Below are 15,999 nucleotides of genomic sequence, written 5' to 3' on the forward strand. Positions count from 1 at the left end.
TGTTAAAGCTCTATAAGGCACTCATGAGACCACACTTGGGAGTATTGTGTGCAGTTTTAGGCTTATTATTTTAGAATGGATATACTGATATTGGAGAGCGTTCAGAGAAGATTCATGAGAATAATTCCAGGAATGAAAGGGTTACTGTGTTAGGAAAGTCTGGCAGCTCTTGGGCTGTATTCCCTGGCGTTCAGGAGAATGGGGGGGGGGGGTAATCTCATGGAAATATTCCAAATATTAAAAGGTCTGAACAGATTAGATATGGTGAAGTTATTTCCCATGGTAGGTTAAGAGAGCACGACTTCAGAATTGAAGGACGTCCATTTAGGACAGAGATGCAGAGAAATTACTTTAGTCAGAGGGTGGTAAATCTCTGGAGTTTGTTGCAATGAGTGGCTGTGGAGGGCAAGTCATTGGGTGTATTTAAGGCAAAGATAGATAGGTTCTTGATTAGCCAGGGCATCAAGATAATGGGAAGGGCAGGAGAGTGGGGATGACTGGAAGAATTGAATCAGCCCATGATTGAATGGCGGAGCAGACTTGATGGGCCGAATGGCCTACTTCTGCTCCAATATCTTATGGTCTTGTGGTCTTAAGTGGAATCCACTGTATCTCTGAAATGCTTTCCTGAAGTTTTTTTTTAACTCCCAACAACTTTTAGCTCTTTGTGGTACTTCCTTTTCATATTCCTACTATTAATTGTTGCACTATTACCTGTCTTGTTCCTAAGGCCTGGAGTGATTTCTATAAAAGTACCTTGTCCTCCATATTTTTCTCTTCTTTCTAAGATGTTCCTCATTTTCTACTTCTAAGTATTTTGTCATATACTTATTTTTTTTCAGCTTTAGTAAAAATGTAGTTAAACTGCTGCAGTGTTTCATTATGTTAGAGACACAAATTGTTATTGTAAATTATCTGACAATATGTTCGAGGTCTTTTTAGTATCAATATTTCAGAGATCAGATTTGTTTTTCTTGAGAAAATATCCTTTGAGCAGTTAAATACATTTAACTTTTTAGGTGAATCAGGTTTACTATCACTGATATGAATTTTTTTTGTTTTTCAGCAGCAGTACATGGCAATATATTAAAAAAACTATAAATTACAAGAATATATTATATATAATTAAGTAGTGCAAAAAGAGCAAAAATAGTGTGGTGTTCATGAGTTGGTTCATTGGCTGTTCAGAAATGTGAAAGTGGAGCAGAAGAAACTGTAAAATGTTGAGTGTGTCTCTTCAGGCTCCACTGCCTCCTCTCTGATGGCAGTAGCAAGAAAAGAGCATGATGGGAGGGGGGAGCACAATTTCTCATATGGAGTCTCCACAGTAGAGATTACGATCACAGTGTGACACATCTCTACTGGTCATTGTAATTTTTCTGACATTTTCAATGCTGTTCTCCCTCTTTTGATTCATTTGAACTTTGCTATTTCAGAAATGTTAGTGATAAATCCTGGGGTAGAAACACTGAGTTAGTTTCTTTTATTGTGGGAACAGTTACAAGTTTGACATTCAAGAATCAAAAATCTGTACTATTGTAGGCTTTTAATGGTTGAAAGGAAAATGACACAAGCCAACTGCATCAAATTTAGCATCAGCATTTGCGATATAACATGTATCATGAATAGTTATCAGAAAAGAGTGCACTGAAAAATAATTATAGCTGCTACCAGCCTTAGCACAGTGTCAGTTACCTTAACAAGGACTGTATGCAAACCACTTTAGTTAGGTTTTTGCACCCCTCAGATAGCAGCAACACCTTCTTTATTATGGAAAGACAAAATTAACCATGAATTATGGAAAGATGTCATAGAAGGCACCTTTGGAATCAGAATAAGATTTATTATAATCAACAACATATGACGCGAAGTTTGTTGTTTTGTGGCAGCAGTACAGTGCAAAGATAAAAAATCTATAAATTACAAAGATAAATAGTACAAAAAAAAGGATTAAGGAGATTAGTGTTCATCAACTGTTCAGAAATCTGATGGCAGAGGGGAGGAAGTTGTTCATAAAACATTGAGCATGGATCTTCAGGCACTTGATTCCTGATGGTAGTAACAAGAAAGAAACATGTCCTGGATGCCACCTTCTCAAGGCATTGCCTCTTAAAGATGGCCTTGATGGTGGGGAATGATCTTGGATCGGAGGCTCCATACCAGGCTGTGATGCAGCCAGTCAGAATGCTTTCTGCTATACATCTATAGAAATTTGCAAGAATCTTTGGTGATATACCAATTCTCCTCAATTTCCTAATGAAGTAGAGTCACTGGCATGTCTTCTTCATGATTGTATCGATGTGTTAGATCCAGGATAGATCCTCTGAGATGTTGCTGTAAAGAACGTGAAGCATCTTACCCTTCCCACCACTGATCCATCAATAAGGATTGATGTATGCTCTTCTATCTTAATCTTGCTGAAGTCCACAATCAATTCCCTGGTCTTGCTGATGTTGAGTGTGAGGTTGTTGTGACAGCATTCAACTAGCTGATGCCTCCTCATTGCTATTTGGTATTCAGTCATTGGCGAATAAATGTTGTTGTTTGAGCTATGCTTAGCCACACAGTCAAGGGAGTAGAGAGAGTAAGCCGTGGGCTAAGCACACATCCTTGAGATGCACTTGCATTGATGGCAAGGAGGAGATGTTATTATTACTGATTCACACTGACTGGGGTCTCCTGGTGAGGAAGTGGAGAATCTGGTTGCAGAGGGAGATCCAGATGTCCAGGTTTTGAAACTTGGTTATTTGTACTGAGGGAATGATAGTGTTGAATGCTGAGCTGTAAAAGACAGTTTCCCAACCACACACCATCCTGACTTGGAAATATAACCATATAACAGTTACAGCACGGAAACAGGCCAACTCGGCCCTTCTAGTCCGTGCCGAACGCTTACTGTCACCTAGTCCCACCTACTTGTACTCAGCCCATAACCCTCCATTCCTTTCCTGTCCATATACCTATTCAACTTTTTTTTTTAATGACAATATTGAAACTGCCTCTACCACATCTACTTGTTCCACACAGCTATCACTCTCTGAGTAAAGAATTTCCCCCTCGTGTTACCCCTAAACTTTTGCCCCTTAACTCTTAACTCATGTTCTCTTGCTTGAATCTCCCCTGCTCTCAATGGAAAAAGCCTATCAACTCTATCTATCCCCCTCATAATTTTAAATACCTCTATCAAGTCCCCCCTCAACCTTCTATGCTCCAAGGAATAAAGACCTAACTTGTTCAACCTTTCTCTGTAATTTAGGTGCTGAAACCCAGGTAACATTCTAGTAAATCTCCTCTGTACTCTCTCTATTTTGTTGACATCTTTCCAAAATTCGGTGACCAGACAATACTCCAAATTTGGCCTCACCAATGCCTAGTACAATTTTAACATTACATCCCAACTCCTATACTCAAGGCTCTGATTTATAAAGGCCAGCATACCAAAAGCTTTCTTCACCACCCTATCCACATGAGATTCCACCTTCAGGGAACTATGCACCATTATTCCTAGATCACTCTGTTCTCCTGTGTTCCTCAATGCCCCACTATTTACCATGAATGTCCTATTTTGATTAGTCCTACCAAACTGTAGCACCTCACACTTATCAGCATTAAACTCCATCTGCCCTCTTTCAGCCCACTCTTCCTGACAAACAGTTATCCACCACTACTCTCTGGCATCTCCCATCCAGCCACTGTTGAATCCATTTTACTACTTCAATATTAATACCTAACAATTGAACCTTCCTAACTAACCTTCTATGTAGAACCTTGTTAAAGGCCTTACTGAAGTCCATATAGACAACATCCACTGCTTTACCCTCGTCAACTTTCCTAGTAACCTCTTCAAAAAATTCAATAAGATTTGTCAAACATGACCTTCCATGCGCAAATCAATGTTGACTGTTCCTAATCAGACCCTGTCTATCCAGATAATTATATATACCATCTCTAAGAATACTTTCCATTAATTTACCCACCACTGATGTCAAAATGATAGGCCTATAATCGCTAGATTTACTCTTAGAACCCTTTTTAAGCAATGGAATCACATGAGCAATAGGCCAATCCTCCGACACTATCCCCGTCTCTAATGACTTTTGAAATATTTCTGTCAGAGCCCCTGCTATTTCTACACTAATTTCCCTCAAGGTCCTAGGGAATATCCTGTCAGGATCTGGAGATTTATCCACTTTTATATTCTTTAAAAGTGCCAGTACTTCCTCTTCTTTAATCATCATATTTTCCATAACTACCCTACTTGTTTTCCTGACCTTACACAATTCAATATCCTTCTCCTTAGTGAATACCGATGAAAAGAAATTGTTCAAAATCTCCCCCATCTCTTTCGGCTCCACACATAGCTGTCCACTCTGATTCTCTAAGGGACCAATTTTATCCCTCACTATCCTTTTGCTATTAATATAACTGTAGAAACACTTCGGATTTATTTTCACCTTACTTGCCAAAGCAACCTCATATCTTTTAGCTTTTCTAATTTCTTTCTTAAGATTCTTTTTACATTCTTTATATTCCTCGAGCACCTCATTTACTCCATGCTGCCTATATTTATTGTAGATCTCTCTCTTTTTCCGAACCAAGTTTTCAATATCCCTTGAAAACCATGGCTCTCTCAAACTGTTAACCTTTCCTTTCAACCTAACAGGAACATAAAGATTCTGTACCCTCAAAATTTCACCTTTAAATGAGCTTCATTTCTCTATTACATCCTTCTCATAAAACAAATTGTCCCAATCCACTCCTAAATCCGTTCGCATCTCCTCAAAGTTAGCCTTTCTCCAATCAAATCTATCCTTCCAAAGTGCTGCCCAACACATACCTCCATCACCTGACCTATCTCATTCCCTAACAGGAGATCCGACACTGCCCCTTCTCTAGTTGGCACCTCTATCCTGCACACATTTTACAAACACCAGACCATCCAACCCTTTTACAAAATGGGCTTCCCAGTCTATGTGTGGAAAATTAAAGTCTCCCACAATCACAACCTTGTGCTTTCTACAAATGTCTGCTATCTCCCTACAAATTTGCTCCTCCAATTCTCGCTCCCCATTAGACGGTCTATAATACACCCCTATAAGTGTTACTACACCTTTCCCATTCCTCAATTCCACCCAAATATCCTCCCTAGACGAGTCCTGTTATCTATCCTGCCAAAGCACTGCTCTAATATTTTCTCTGACAGACAATGCAACACTTCCTCCCCTTGCCCCTCCGAATCTATCACACCTGAAGCAACAAAATCCAGGAATATTTAGTTGCCAGTCACACCCCTCCTGTAACCATGTTTCACTAACAGCTACAATTGACTGGTGGCTGACAAGATATGGAAAGTGGTCCATAGTTTTTAGAGTCTCATGTTGGACTGCTATCTCATTGTCAGGGAGAGGTGCAGTTCAGCAGGGATGGGTTGGCAGAGGACCTAAACTGTAGATATTTAGTGCAAGGCCCACTCTGTTAGATGCTTCAGTGAGTGAAATGACTGTGAATTAGGCATAGCCATATCCGAAAGTGCGTATATTTGTACTTCAACCTCATGACTAAAGCTGAGTACCTTTGCATCTGCATGGGTTGACCAGTTGTCCATTTGTACTGTAAAGAGCTTAATTGCAACAGGAATCTTGCTGGAGGTGTAGCTCCACAATTTTATTCTACATTTCATTCCCTGGAATATCACCAGTTGTTATTCCAGTAAGCGGAAATAAAAACTTGATAAAAATTAGGGCCTTGTTATTTTTTTGAAAATAACCATTCCACTTTCTTGTCTATATGATCCTTCTAAATTTGAATTGTTATTTTCCTTTATTATACAACCCCACCTCCTAGCCTCCCCCACCAAACCCACACTCCTAAAAGCTGTTCTGGTGCTAGCTTCTTTTAGATCCTGTTTCTTCTAGGTCTCAAAATCTGGAATTTCCTGCACTAAACTGATTTAACTAGTCATTTCCCATATCTTCTCTGACCCTTCTTTAAATCTTTTTTTTTTCAATTTATTTTTTATTAAGCTTTGTCTTATTTCCTGTAGTTCTATTTCCATCTTTCATTTACCATGCAGTTTATTGATTATGCCTTCTGCTTAGCATTTTCTACATTATAATTGTTAACCTTTGCACGAGGGGTTTAAATCAGAAGTGTGAGAAAAGGACTTGTAGGTGATTGTATGGAGAAGATTGGATTGAAGAGTTGCCAATACAGTGGAGGAGTTTAATAATGACAGCAGTTCTAATGTATTAGAGGGGAAAAAACCCACAAGCTAACGGAGGGGTGAGTGGATCCAATGTTGGACAGGATTTTTTGTGGCAGTACTTAGAACATATTTTGGAACTTTTATGATTTTCAACCAGCAGGGAGAGGACTTGAAAACCTTGTAACAGAGTTGGAAATCATGGCAACAATAGAAAGGATGTTTAGTGTCAAAGGCAGCTTAAGGTGAAACTAGGTTTGAGTAGTTTTATGTTAATTTGATGTTTCTGAACACAAGAAGCTTAAATGTTTAGATTTGTTTTCTTTGTGCTTGTAGTATTGGCAGGGAAAAATTAGAAACACTTTCTTAGTTGAAGGTAATTTTATGCTTCAGGCTGTACATGAAGAGCCACATTTAGATTGCTTGAATTTATTCAGTTTTAATTGTCCTTTACATCTCAATGTCAACTGGTAGGATATTGTGCCAACCTAAACTGGCATCCCATCCACTATTTGTAAACCAAAAACATTTACAATGTGTATTTACACAGAAGTTCCTCCATTTTGTGTGTGTTGCTAGGATTTCCAGCATATGCAGGTTTTTTCTTGTTTTCAATCGTTACAAATCTTTTTGAGGTATCTCAAATTTTCAAGTAACCTGCCATCTGTGGAAAGAAACAAATTACAATGCACAAAATAACTGTTGATAAAAATACAAGTAAAAATTTATTTCCTTGTTATAATAAAACTTTTCTTTTTTACTTGAAAGTTGTGATCATACTTGCTATCATCAGAAACAAAGATATATTGTTCTAAGGATATCAGTAAAATTGAAAGAGTACAGAGAAATTTTATAAGGACGCTGTTGGGACTTCAGAATTATAGAGGGAGGATGAATAGGTTATGGACTTTATTCCCTGGAGTGTAGGAGAATGAGTGGAGATTCAGTAGAGGTATACAAAACAATGAGGGGTATAGATAGGGTAAATGCAGGGAAACTTTTCCCACTGAGGTTGGGTAAGACTTGAACATAGCTTAAGGGTGAAAGTGAAATATGTAATGGGAGCTTGAAGGTGAAATTTTCTACTCAGAAGGTAGTGAGAGTGTAGAATGAGTTGCCAGTAGAGAAGTGGTGGATGCAATTTCAATTCCAATATTTAAGAGAAGTTTGGATAAGTACATGAATACGAGGGGTATGGAAGGCTGTAGTCCAGGTGTGGATCCATGGGACTAGGCAGAATAATAGTTCAGCACAGAATAGTTGGGTTGAAGGGCTTGTTTCTGTGCTTATAGTGTTCTATGACTCACTGGCTGTGACAATAGGAATGAAGAAAAAGTTATTTGGAATTATAGACGAAATATCGTATGAAGATAGTGTGTTACAGATGTCTACACTATCAAATACTTCTGCTCCCTGTGGGAATATCTCTATTTCAGCTTTGGTAAACACAAGGTCATTACTTATTCTATGTTTGTGCTTCTTCCTCTCTGACCATTCACTGTTACCTTTTAATCTGTCAGACGTGGTTCAACAGTAACTTTGCTTACCATTGTACATACTAGACACAAAGTTCTGCAAAAGCTTTTGGATCAGAGCTTCAATTGAATGTGTCTTCCACTGTGCATGCTCAGTATTTTTGGAATGTACAACTCTGCAGCACAATGACACAGATTCTTTCTGTTACAGATATGCACTTGTTTGGCCACTGTCCAGCTCATGATGAATTTTACCTAGTTGTGTGCAGTCACTGCAACCAGATAGTCAAGCCACAAGCTTTCAATGGGCACTGCGGTAAGCTACAGAATAGTTCTATGCAAATGATCCTTTGCAGAGGTGCATCATGCTGGAAGTTCTCAGCCTAATCAAGACATCACATGTATGATGAGCTTAGATGAGCTTTGAGTCTTTTTGAATTAGTAGATTTCCTCACCTTGCTTGTGAAGAGGAGGAAAGAAATAAAAGCTTCTGATCTTTTGACCCAGTTAGGCAGAATTATTGAAGTTTTATAACAAAGGTGATTGAATGGTATAAAATTTTATCCAAAAAGAATGTAAATAGTCATTTTCATAATTTTTATTTACATTAATATAAATGACAAAATGTGAAAGGAAACTCTATCCATTGATAGGTGTGGTGTAGTAGCTGTAAACCATGGACAATGTTTACCTGATTGGAATTGTTCAACAAACCATATTTTCTACATGTTTTTACTGGAAGCTTGATCTGTTGGCAGTGTCTTCATGTAAGCCAGTGCTTTGAATAACTCAATGCAATTAGCCTTTTGTTTAAATAAGGCGAGTAGATAGCCATTTTGAAAATTGCAGCATGTTTTCATTGCAGTTCATTCCTTTTTGATGTTCTCAAGTCCTTGCTCTGGTGTTTTCTTTGGTGCACTTGAATGTTTGTTACTAAACAATTAAACTGATCCAATGTTTGGTTTTGGCACTGTAACTGTTTTCTGGGTTAATTATAGTGGCCACAAGAGGTCTCACTTCTCAACTAGACGATTGTAGCTATGAGATCTAAGAAGAAAATTGAGGTTAGTTAACTGTCAGTTAGTTCCTTGGTATAATACATCAGATGGAAGTTGTTGAGATCACGGAGCAAACAAAATTAACTTTTTTGTGTGTTGGAGAATGCTAAAGCACAAGTCTTCAAAGATTAATCCCAAAATTTCTCTAACTGAAATTTTATTAGGTGCTTTCTCAAAGTTGTGTTAATCAAAATATCCAAGGTTAAACAAGGTTAATTTGTTTTCATTAGAAAAGTATATATGTATGGATCTTGTATGTGGGGGAAAACGTTAACTGGCTGAATAAAAACAAACTAAAGCATTGGTCTGCCAGTGCAGTGAGTAAGATTGGCCTATATTCTGTAGGAACTCAGCAGGCCTGGCAGCATCTATGGAAAAGAGTCAACAGTCAGCAGCGTAGGGCTGGGGCCCTTTGTCAGGATTGGGGAAAAAGAGAAGTCCGAGTAAGAAGGTGAGGAAGAAGTACAAGGTGGTAGGTGATAGGTGAAACCAGGAGAGGGGGAAGAGATGAAGTAAAGAGTTGGGAGTTGATTGGTGAAAGAGATAAAGGACTAGAGAAGGGTTTATTTGACAGGAGAGGATTAAAGACTAGGGAAGGAGGGGAAACACCAGAGGTCATGGGCAGGTAAGGAGATAAAGTGTGAGAGGAAAACGGGAATGGGGAAGGTGAGGTGGTCGGGTAATTACCAGAAATTCGAGAAATCAATGTTTATGCCATCAGGTCGGAGGCTACCCTGACGGAATATAAGGTGTTGCTCCTATAACCTTAGTGTGGCCTTATTGCAGCAGTAGAGGAAGCTGTGAACTGACATGTCGGAATGGGCCAGGTTAGGGTTTAGGTACAGGGCTGCGGGGAGTTAGAGGTCAGGGACAGTAAAAGAAGAGTCTGTGGAGGAGTTTGAATCTTGGTGGAAGCACTCCATGGTTGAACATCGGTAATCTTGGAAGTAATTGTTGCAGGCACTGAGGAGATTAGTGATTCCCAAGTGGGAAACCAGGACTGGGTTGGAGGCCAAGGTGGGTATAAAAGCCTGGGCATGGGTGGGAATTGTGAGGCTGGTGGATCATCAAGTGATTGGCATCACAAGTTTGTGAGAGTCTGGAAGTAGAGGCTTGAAATTAGAACCCAGTGGTCCAGAGGGCAAAGGTGAAGGACAGCGTCCAGAGTACGAAGGAGATAAAAGCCTGAAGGTTGAAAACCGAAGTTCGAGGTCCAAAGAAATCACAAGGGCCTGGGTCACCAAGTTGAGGCCCAAAGGTCAAATCTGTTATTGCCATTGTGGGATACAGTCTGAAGTTGGAGGCCTGATGTCTGAGTATCCAGGACAAGGACTGGAGGCCTGAAAGTGCCCTTCCTGGGGTTAGAGGCCTGTCTGGGCATGGGAGTGATGGGACAGGGGCTTGTTTTGTTGTTGTCTTTTTTTGTTGTTGTTACTTGTGTGGTTGTTGTATTGAACATAGTGGGCATGCTGTGTTGATGCAGGAATGTGTGGCAACATTTGGAGGTTGTCCCCAGCACATCCTTGGGTGTGCTGGTTGTAAATGCAAACAACACATTTCATTGTATGTTTGGATGTAAACGTGATAAATAAGTCTGAATCGGTATAGGAGTGTGGCCTTTTTGAATGGAAAGGACTCTGAATTGCATGGATGACTCCTCTGTCTGAATTTATTATCTCATACCATATGTTTGACATCAGATAATAAGAGCCTACTTGAGTATGGAGGTTCTGTTGGCTAAACTGAGTTCCATTTGCGCACAAAATCTCCATGCAATGTGGACTTCCCCTTTAGTGTTGCTATTGGGAATCAGCACGAAGTAGAAACTGTAAGCTTCTGCAGCTGGATGGTTGTCACACAGGAAACCTGAAAATATATGGAGTAAAACTCCTAATTTATCCAGAAACCTGGGTGATATTTTTAGTGCTCCCTTTAAGCTCATAAGAACAAATACATTTACAGCACCCCCTTAAACCCAGATTGTCATCTATGGTCCCTTTAAATTCACCAGACCCCATTTCTTGACTCCTTTAAACACTTTGGACTGCTGTTTCCTGTGCTCCCTTTAAATTCACCAGAGAAGTCCATTTCTTGCAAGTCCTTGAAACTCGCTGGGTTCAGCAGAAGATTTTTTGCGTTACTATGTAACATCTAAACAGGAAGTGAATTAAAAGTGCAATGAAGTATTAATAAGATCCTATAGTCTAGTAGTTTTTGGGTTACCACCATCTTGGTTGCAAGGCCACATTCCCAATGCTCCCCTCTCCATTTCTGGCCATTACATAAAAGCTATAAGGTATTTTATTTATGATGCACAATGAAATAAAATAGGAACTGCAAATTCAAAGCTTGTCAAATAATTGCAAAAAATATTCAAATCTATATAAAGCTACAAATAAAATTATTTAATTATAATTTTCATCAACAATTTTAGAGCATACATTAGTAGTTTTAACTATTCACTTCATTGCTTTTTAATCTTTGAATGAGATCAATGGGCTTGGTGATACTGGCTTCTTAACATTAGGCTAAATGCCACTTAGGAGTCTCAGATCCCCACATACAGTAATTTGTAATCTGTGTCATTGCTGTCAATAAAGCTAGGTAACTACACTGAAACTGCGCTCCACTAAGTACTAAATACGATGTTGGTAAAGCAATAAAGAACATCTTGACCTTTTTCCACAGTGCAGAATAGCATTCATAGAGTTCTCTCTGCAACCAAAAGTCTTGATATGTTTTTTTCTGAAACTCAGCTTCAGCTCAAAGTCATCTTGTAGCAAGATTAGTTCTTCCTCTATTCTTCCTGTTAGTTCCTCTTTACAAGTGTTCAAGAATTGATTTATTACCCAATCTGGAATTCGGATCGAGGGAAGATTCTGAAATTGTTCTGACATGTCTTGGAAAATGCATGGTCATGCACTTTGGTAGTAGAAATAAACATGTGGACTATTTTTTAAACGGGGAGAAAATCCAGGAATCTGAAATACAGAAAGACTTGTGAGTCCTTGTGCAAAACACCCTGAAGGTTAACTTGCAGGTTGAGTCAGTGGTGTGGAAGGCAAAAGCCATGTTAGCATTCATTTCAAGAGGTCGAGAATACAAGAGCAAGGATGTGATGCTGAGGCTTTATAAGGCACTGGTGAGGTGTCAGCTTGAGTATTCTGAACAGATTTGGGCCTCTCATCTCGGAAAAGATGTACTGGCATTGAAGAGGGTCCAGAGGAGGTTCACAAGAATGATTGCAGGAATGAAAGGGTTATCATATGAGGAACATTTGATGGCTCTGGGTTTGTACTCGCTGGAATTCAGAAGGGTGAGGTAGGATCTCACTGAAACCTTTCGAATGTTGAAAGGCCTAGACAGAGTAGATGTGGTAAGGATATTTCTCATGGTGGGACTGTCTAGGACAAGAGGGCACAGCCTCAGGATAGAAGGACGCCCTTTCAGAACAGAGATGTGGAGCAGTTTCTTTAGCCAAGGAGTGGTGAATTTGTGGAATTTGTTGCCACATGCAGCAGTGGAGGCCAGGTTGTTGGGCAGAGATTGATAGGTTCTTGATTGGACATGGCATCAAAGGTTTTGGGGAGAAGGCCGGGAACTGGGGTAGAGGAGGAGATAGAAAAAAGGATCAGCCATGATTGAATGGTGGAGCAGACTCGATTGGCCAGATGGCCTATTTCTGCTCCTATATCTTATGGTCCTTATGCAGCTCACCCAGGTGGCCACAGTATACTTGAAGTTCATCATCTGCTATTCTTTCTTTCTCTCCAAACTCAGAGAGGCTCGGAAATTGGAAAAGATTGCAATAGCCAGTGATGCACTTAAATTGGGTTAACTTGGACAGAGATAGGGAGATGACTGATTTGACTTTGATAAGATTCACATAATTTCCTTGCAATTAAAGATAGATTTCATCAAACTTTGCAAATAATTCTGACAAATAAGCAATACAATGTCTAATATTCTTGAGTTTCTTACTAAATGATGCATTAAAGACTTTAATGAATTTTATGACAACTTCAAAAAGTGCGTAGAAGTGTCTCAGGCAGTTTCCATCTTAGAACCATCTGACTTCTGTGTACAACAGCAAACATTCAAACTGTTCATCATTCACAATACAGAGCTCTAAAAATAATTGAGAATTGAGAGCATTGGATTTGATTTTATTTACCGCACAATGACAGTATTTAACAATTTGTGTAGCTGATCTCTTAGGTTTTTTTGCAACAAGATGTTGTTTGTGAATTACATGGTGATTGGTAAATATGTTAGGTAGAGTTCTTCGCAAGAAAGTAATAATCCCACGGTGGTGTTCTGTCATTGTGGTGCCCCATCTGTTGCACAAGCCAGAATGTTGTTGAGTAGAATGTCCTTTTCATTGAAAAGTTCTGCAACAACCCAAAATATTGACATCCCCTTCATATCTGTTTCTAGTCCCTTTGCAAATAATAACTTTTGAACAATATTTTCATCTTTTATGGAGCAAACATAACCAAGAAGCAAAGATTTGTTGCCTAAGAAAAAGTTGACTTATCCCACTGCAGAGCGAATTCTGTTGTTCTAAGTATGTTGCACAGTATGTCTTCCAATTTCTCAGACATTTTGTCCATTTCTGCTTGAGCAGAGTTGCCACTGAGTAGAATCACTTTAATTATTTGGTCTGGTGATGTATGCAAAATTGTACTCAGAACGTCCCTTACTTGTGTGGGTCTTTCCAGATTTAGTAATGAGCAATGAAATGTGTGAAGCACGCAGTCTATTTTTTTAGTGAAGTATTGGCAAATATGTTTTGAAGTATTTTCAGTTTCTGAGAGTTTTCATGAAGCAATTGAAAGTAAGCCAAGTTCTTGTTTGCTTTATCAGGGTGTATTCTCTGGATGATTTCATTGCCTCATTTGAAAAAAAAACTTTTATTCACACAATAGACGCATTGGCTGCTTTTAGTTGCTTGGTGCTGGTATAAATCCATAATTCAGATTCTTAACATTATGCTGTCTACACTTCTCTTTTATTTGGTCTGCCTCTGCCAGTTTCCTTATGGATTAACGAATACGGTCAATTGCTTATTGCTTAAGTCCAACCTCAAACGCTGCTATTAATAAAGGGGAAAATTATGATGTCATCATAGCTCAGGCAAAGTCTCTGCTTGAAAGGTCATAAAGTGGAGCACAATACCTCAGTTGGGCCTGGATTAAAGAAATACTGTCAAGACCATTCAAAAGGGCAGATTCTGACTTTACCCTTTTGAACATCATGCCCTGGTTCACAGGAATTGTGTTACTCCATGATTAGAATAAGGGAATCATACTAGCTAACATGTGTACTACAGTAGTGTTGGGCCCGGAAATAATACAATTTCTTCATTCCTGGTTTCTCATGATATGCCAAATGTAGAAGTGTCATGTTGCTTTTCAACAACAGTAATGCGCTTTGAGCAAAGCCTCATTAGGCTAACAAGTGATGAGGTGATTACATGATCATTGTAATCAACTATGAGGCATTGAGGATCAACTGCTTATAAGTAATACATTTCTTAAATTAAGCCTGTAATCCCTCAACTGACCCCTTGCTACTGAGCGGCTCCCACTGCCCCTTTTTCTTTATTGCTCCTTTAGAAACTCCCACTGCCCCCTGGGGAGTGAGGTGATATCGCCCACTTTGGGTATGACTGGTCTAGACCAAAGTTCTGAATTTTACGGTAATAGCTTTTTTTGGTAGTCTTTTAAATATTTTATAGAGAACAAATTTAAGATTAGTATGTCTATATGACTAAAGTAGAGGCTGAAATGTTATGAAAATGAAACTTCAAAGTCCATTATGATTTTATATTTTGTTTAAGGAAATTGCAGTCCATGTTTTTCATGTTGGTGAAGCTTATGGAGCAGACCTGAAACACTGACAGTAACTTAAGTTCCATTCACAGAAACTCCAAATTGCTCTCAATTTTACAGTGCAATGGCATGAATAATAATAAATTTACCATCTATACAGCTTGAAAATATTGAGCATTATTTTTCTTACTACTTTCTGTATTCTTGGGTCTCTTCCTTTGCTCCTTTTGAATCATAGAATCACTGAAATTTTTACAACATTGGAGGATGCCTAAACCATTTGAGGAATTATATCCAACCTAATTTCACCTTCCAAGTCCACAAACTTGCAGGTCAGGACAGCTCATTGCTTTGGGATTTCAAACTTTGCAGTGAATGCCAAACCCCCACAATTTTGTAGATGAAAACATCTTTCTCTATCTTCTCATTAATTGCTTGTTCTATTAGTTGACATCCATGCTCTAGCAATGTGTGAGAGAGAAATATTATCTATTTACTCTACTTAGACCTCTCAGTTAAGTCACTCTTCTGTTCTAAAGGAAACAACTCAGGGTTATCCAGTCTTTCCTTGATTATAATTTTATGGTCATGTTGACAACGTGTAAATCTCCTCTAAATTCTTTTCTGTAATCTAGTGACCGCAACTGTAAGCTGAAGTCAAGTAGTGGCTTAATTAATCTTGTATACAGTTTCAGCATTACCTCTCTGTTCTTGTATTTTTTGCTATCGGTTACAAAGGAGTGTATTTTAAGTTGTCTTATCTATTTGACATGATAGCATTGAAGAGATCTGTGGACAAGTGGACCAAGATTTCTCAGTTGTTCCACTTCATGTCCTTCCATTTACTGTTACCAGCATTCAGGAGAAGATGGATGAATAAAAGACACAATAGAAATAAATAGTTTTGACCAAATAGGCATTGCAGATACGGTTGTAAAGTGACCAAGAATGAGAATTAAATATCCAGGATATTTAATTTTTTACATGAAGTATTCTACATTGAGACAGTAGACATAATAATGGGGGTCTAGGTTGTAGAGATAGGAACCTGGCTGCCAAATAAAAAAAAAAGAAACACTTTGGGTAGAGCTGAAAAATGCACAAAGAGCGAAAGGCATTGAGGGGGAGTTATTTTTAGGTCCCTATTATTTTTATTTTTACTTATTTTTGGTAGTTTAGGCATAACGTGGATTAGGAAGTTAAAGATAAATGTAATGAGGGCAATACAGAAGCTGTCAAGAGGTCTTGAGGGGGCAGCAGGTTTGGGCCCTATATCTAAGAAAGGATGTGTTGGTATTGTAGAGGGTCCAGAGGAAGTTAGAAAATATTCCTTAGAATTAAAGGGTTAACTACAAGGTGTGTTTAAGGGCCCTGGACCTTGGCTTGCTGGAGTTTAGAGGAATAAGGCAACATCTCATTAAAACCTACCA

General features: G+C 38.8%; 1 protein-coding gene across 4 annotated transcripts in view; it reads left to right on the forward strand.

Moving 5' to 3' along the window:
* The window catches only part of LOC132398438 (ataxin-7-like protein 1), a 267,811-nt gene that overhangs the window by 64,222 nt on the left and 187,590 nt on the right, over positions 1 to 15,999 (forward strand). The window contains exon 2 of one of the 4 annotated variants that reach the window (XM_059977871.1): positions 7,889 to 7,993. The exons of the other annotated variants lie outside the window; for them this stretch is intronic. Within the exon in view, the coding sequence (XP_059833854.1) occupies positions 7,889 to 7,993 (105 nt within the window). The remainder of the gene's footprint in view (positions 1 to 7,888; positions 7,994 to 15,999) is intronic. 4 annotated transcript variants of the gene reach the window in all.

Source organism: Hypanus sabinus, chromosome 8 (assembly GCF_030144855.1).
Source record: "Hypanus sabinus isolate sHypSab1 chromosome 8, sHypSab1.hap1, whole genome shotgun sequence".
NCBI lineage: Eukaryota > Metazoa > Chordata > Chondrichthyes > Myliobatiformes > Dasyatidae > Hypanus > Hypanus sabinus.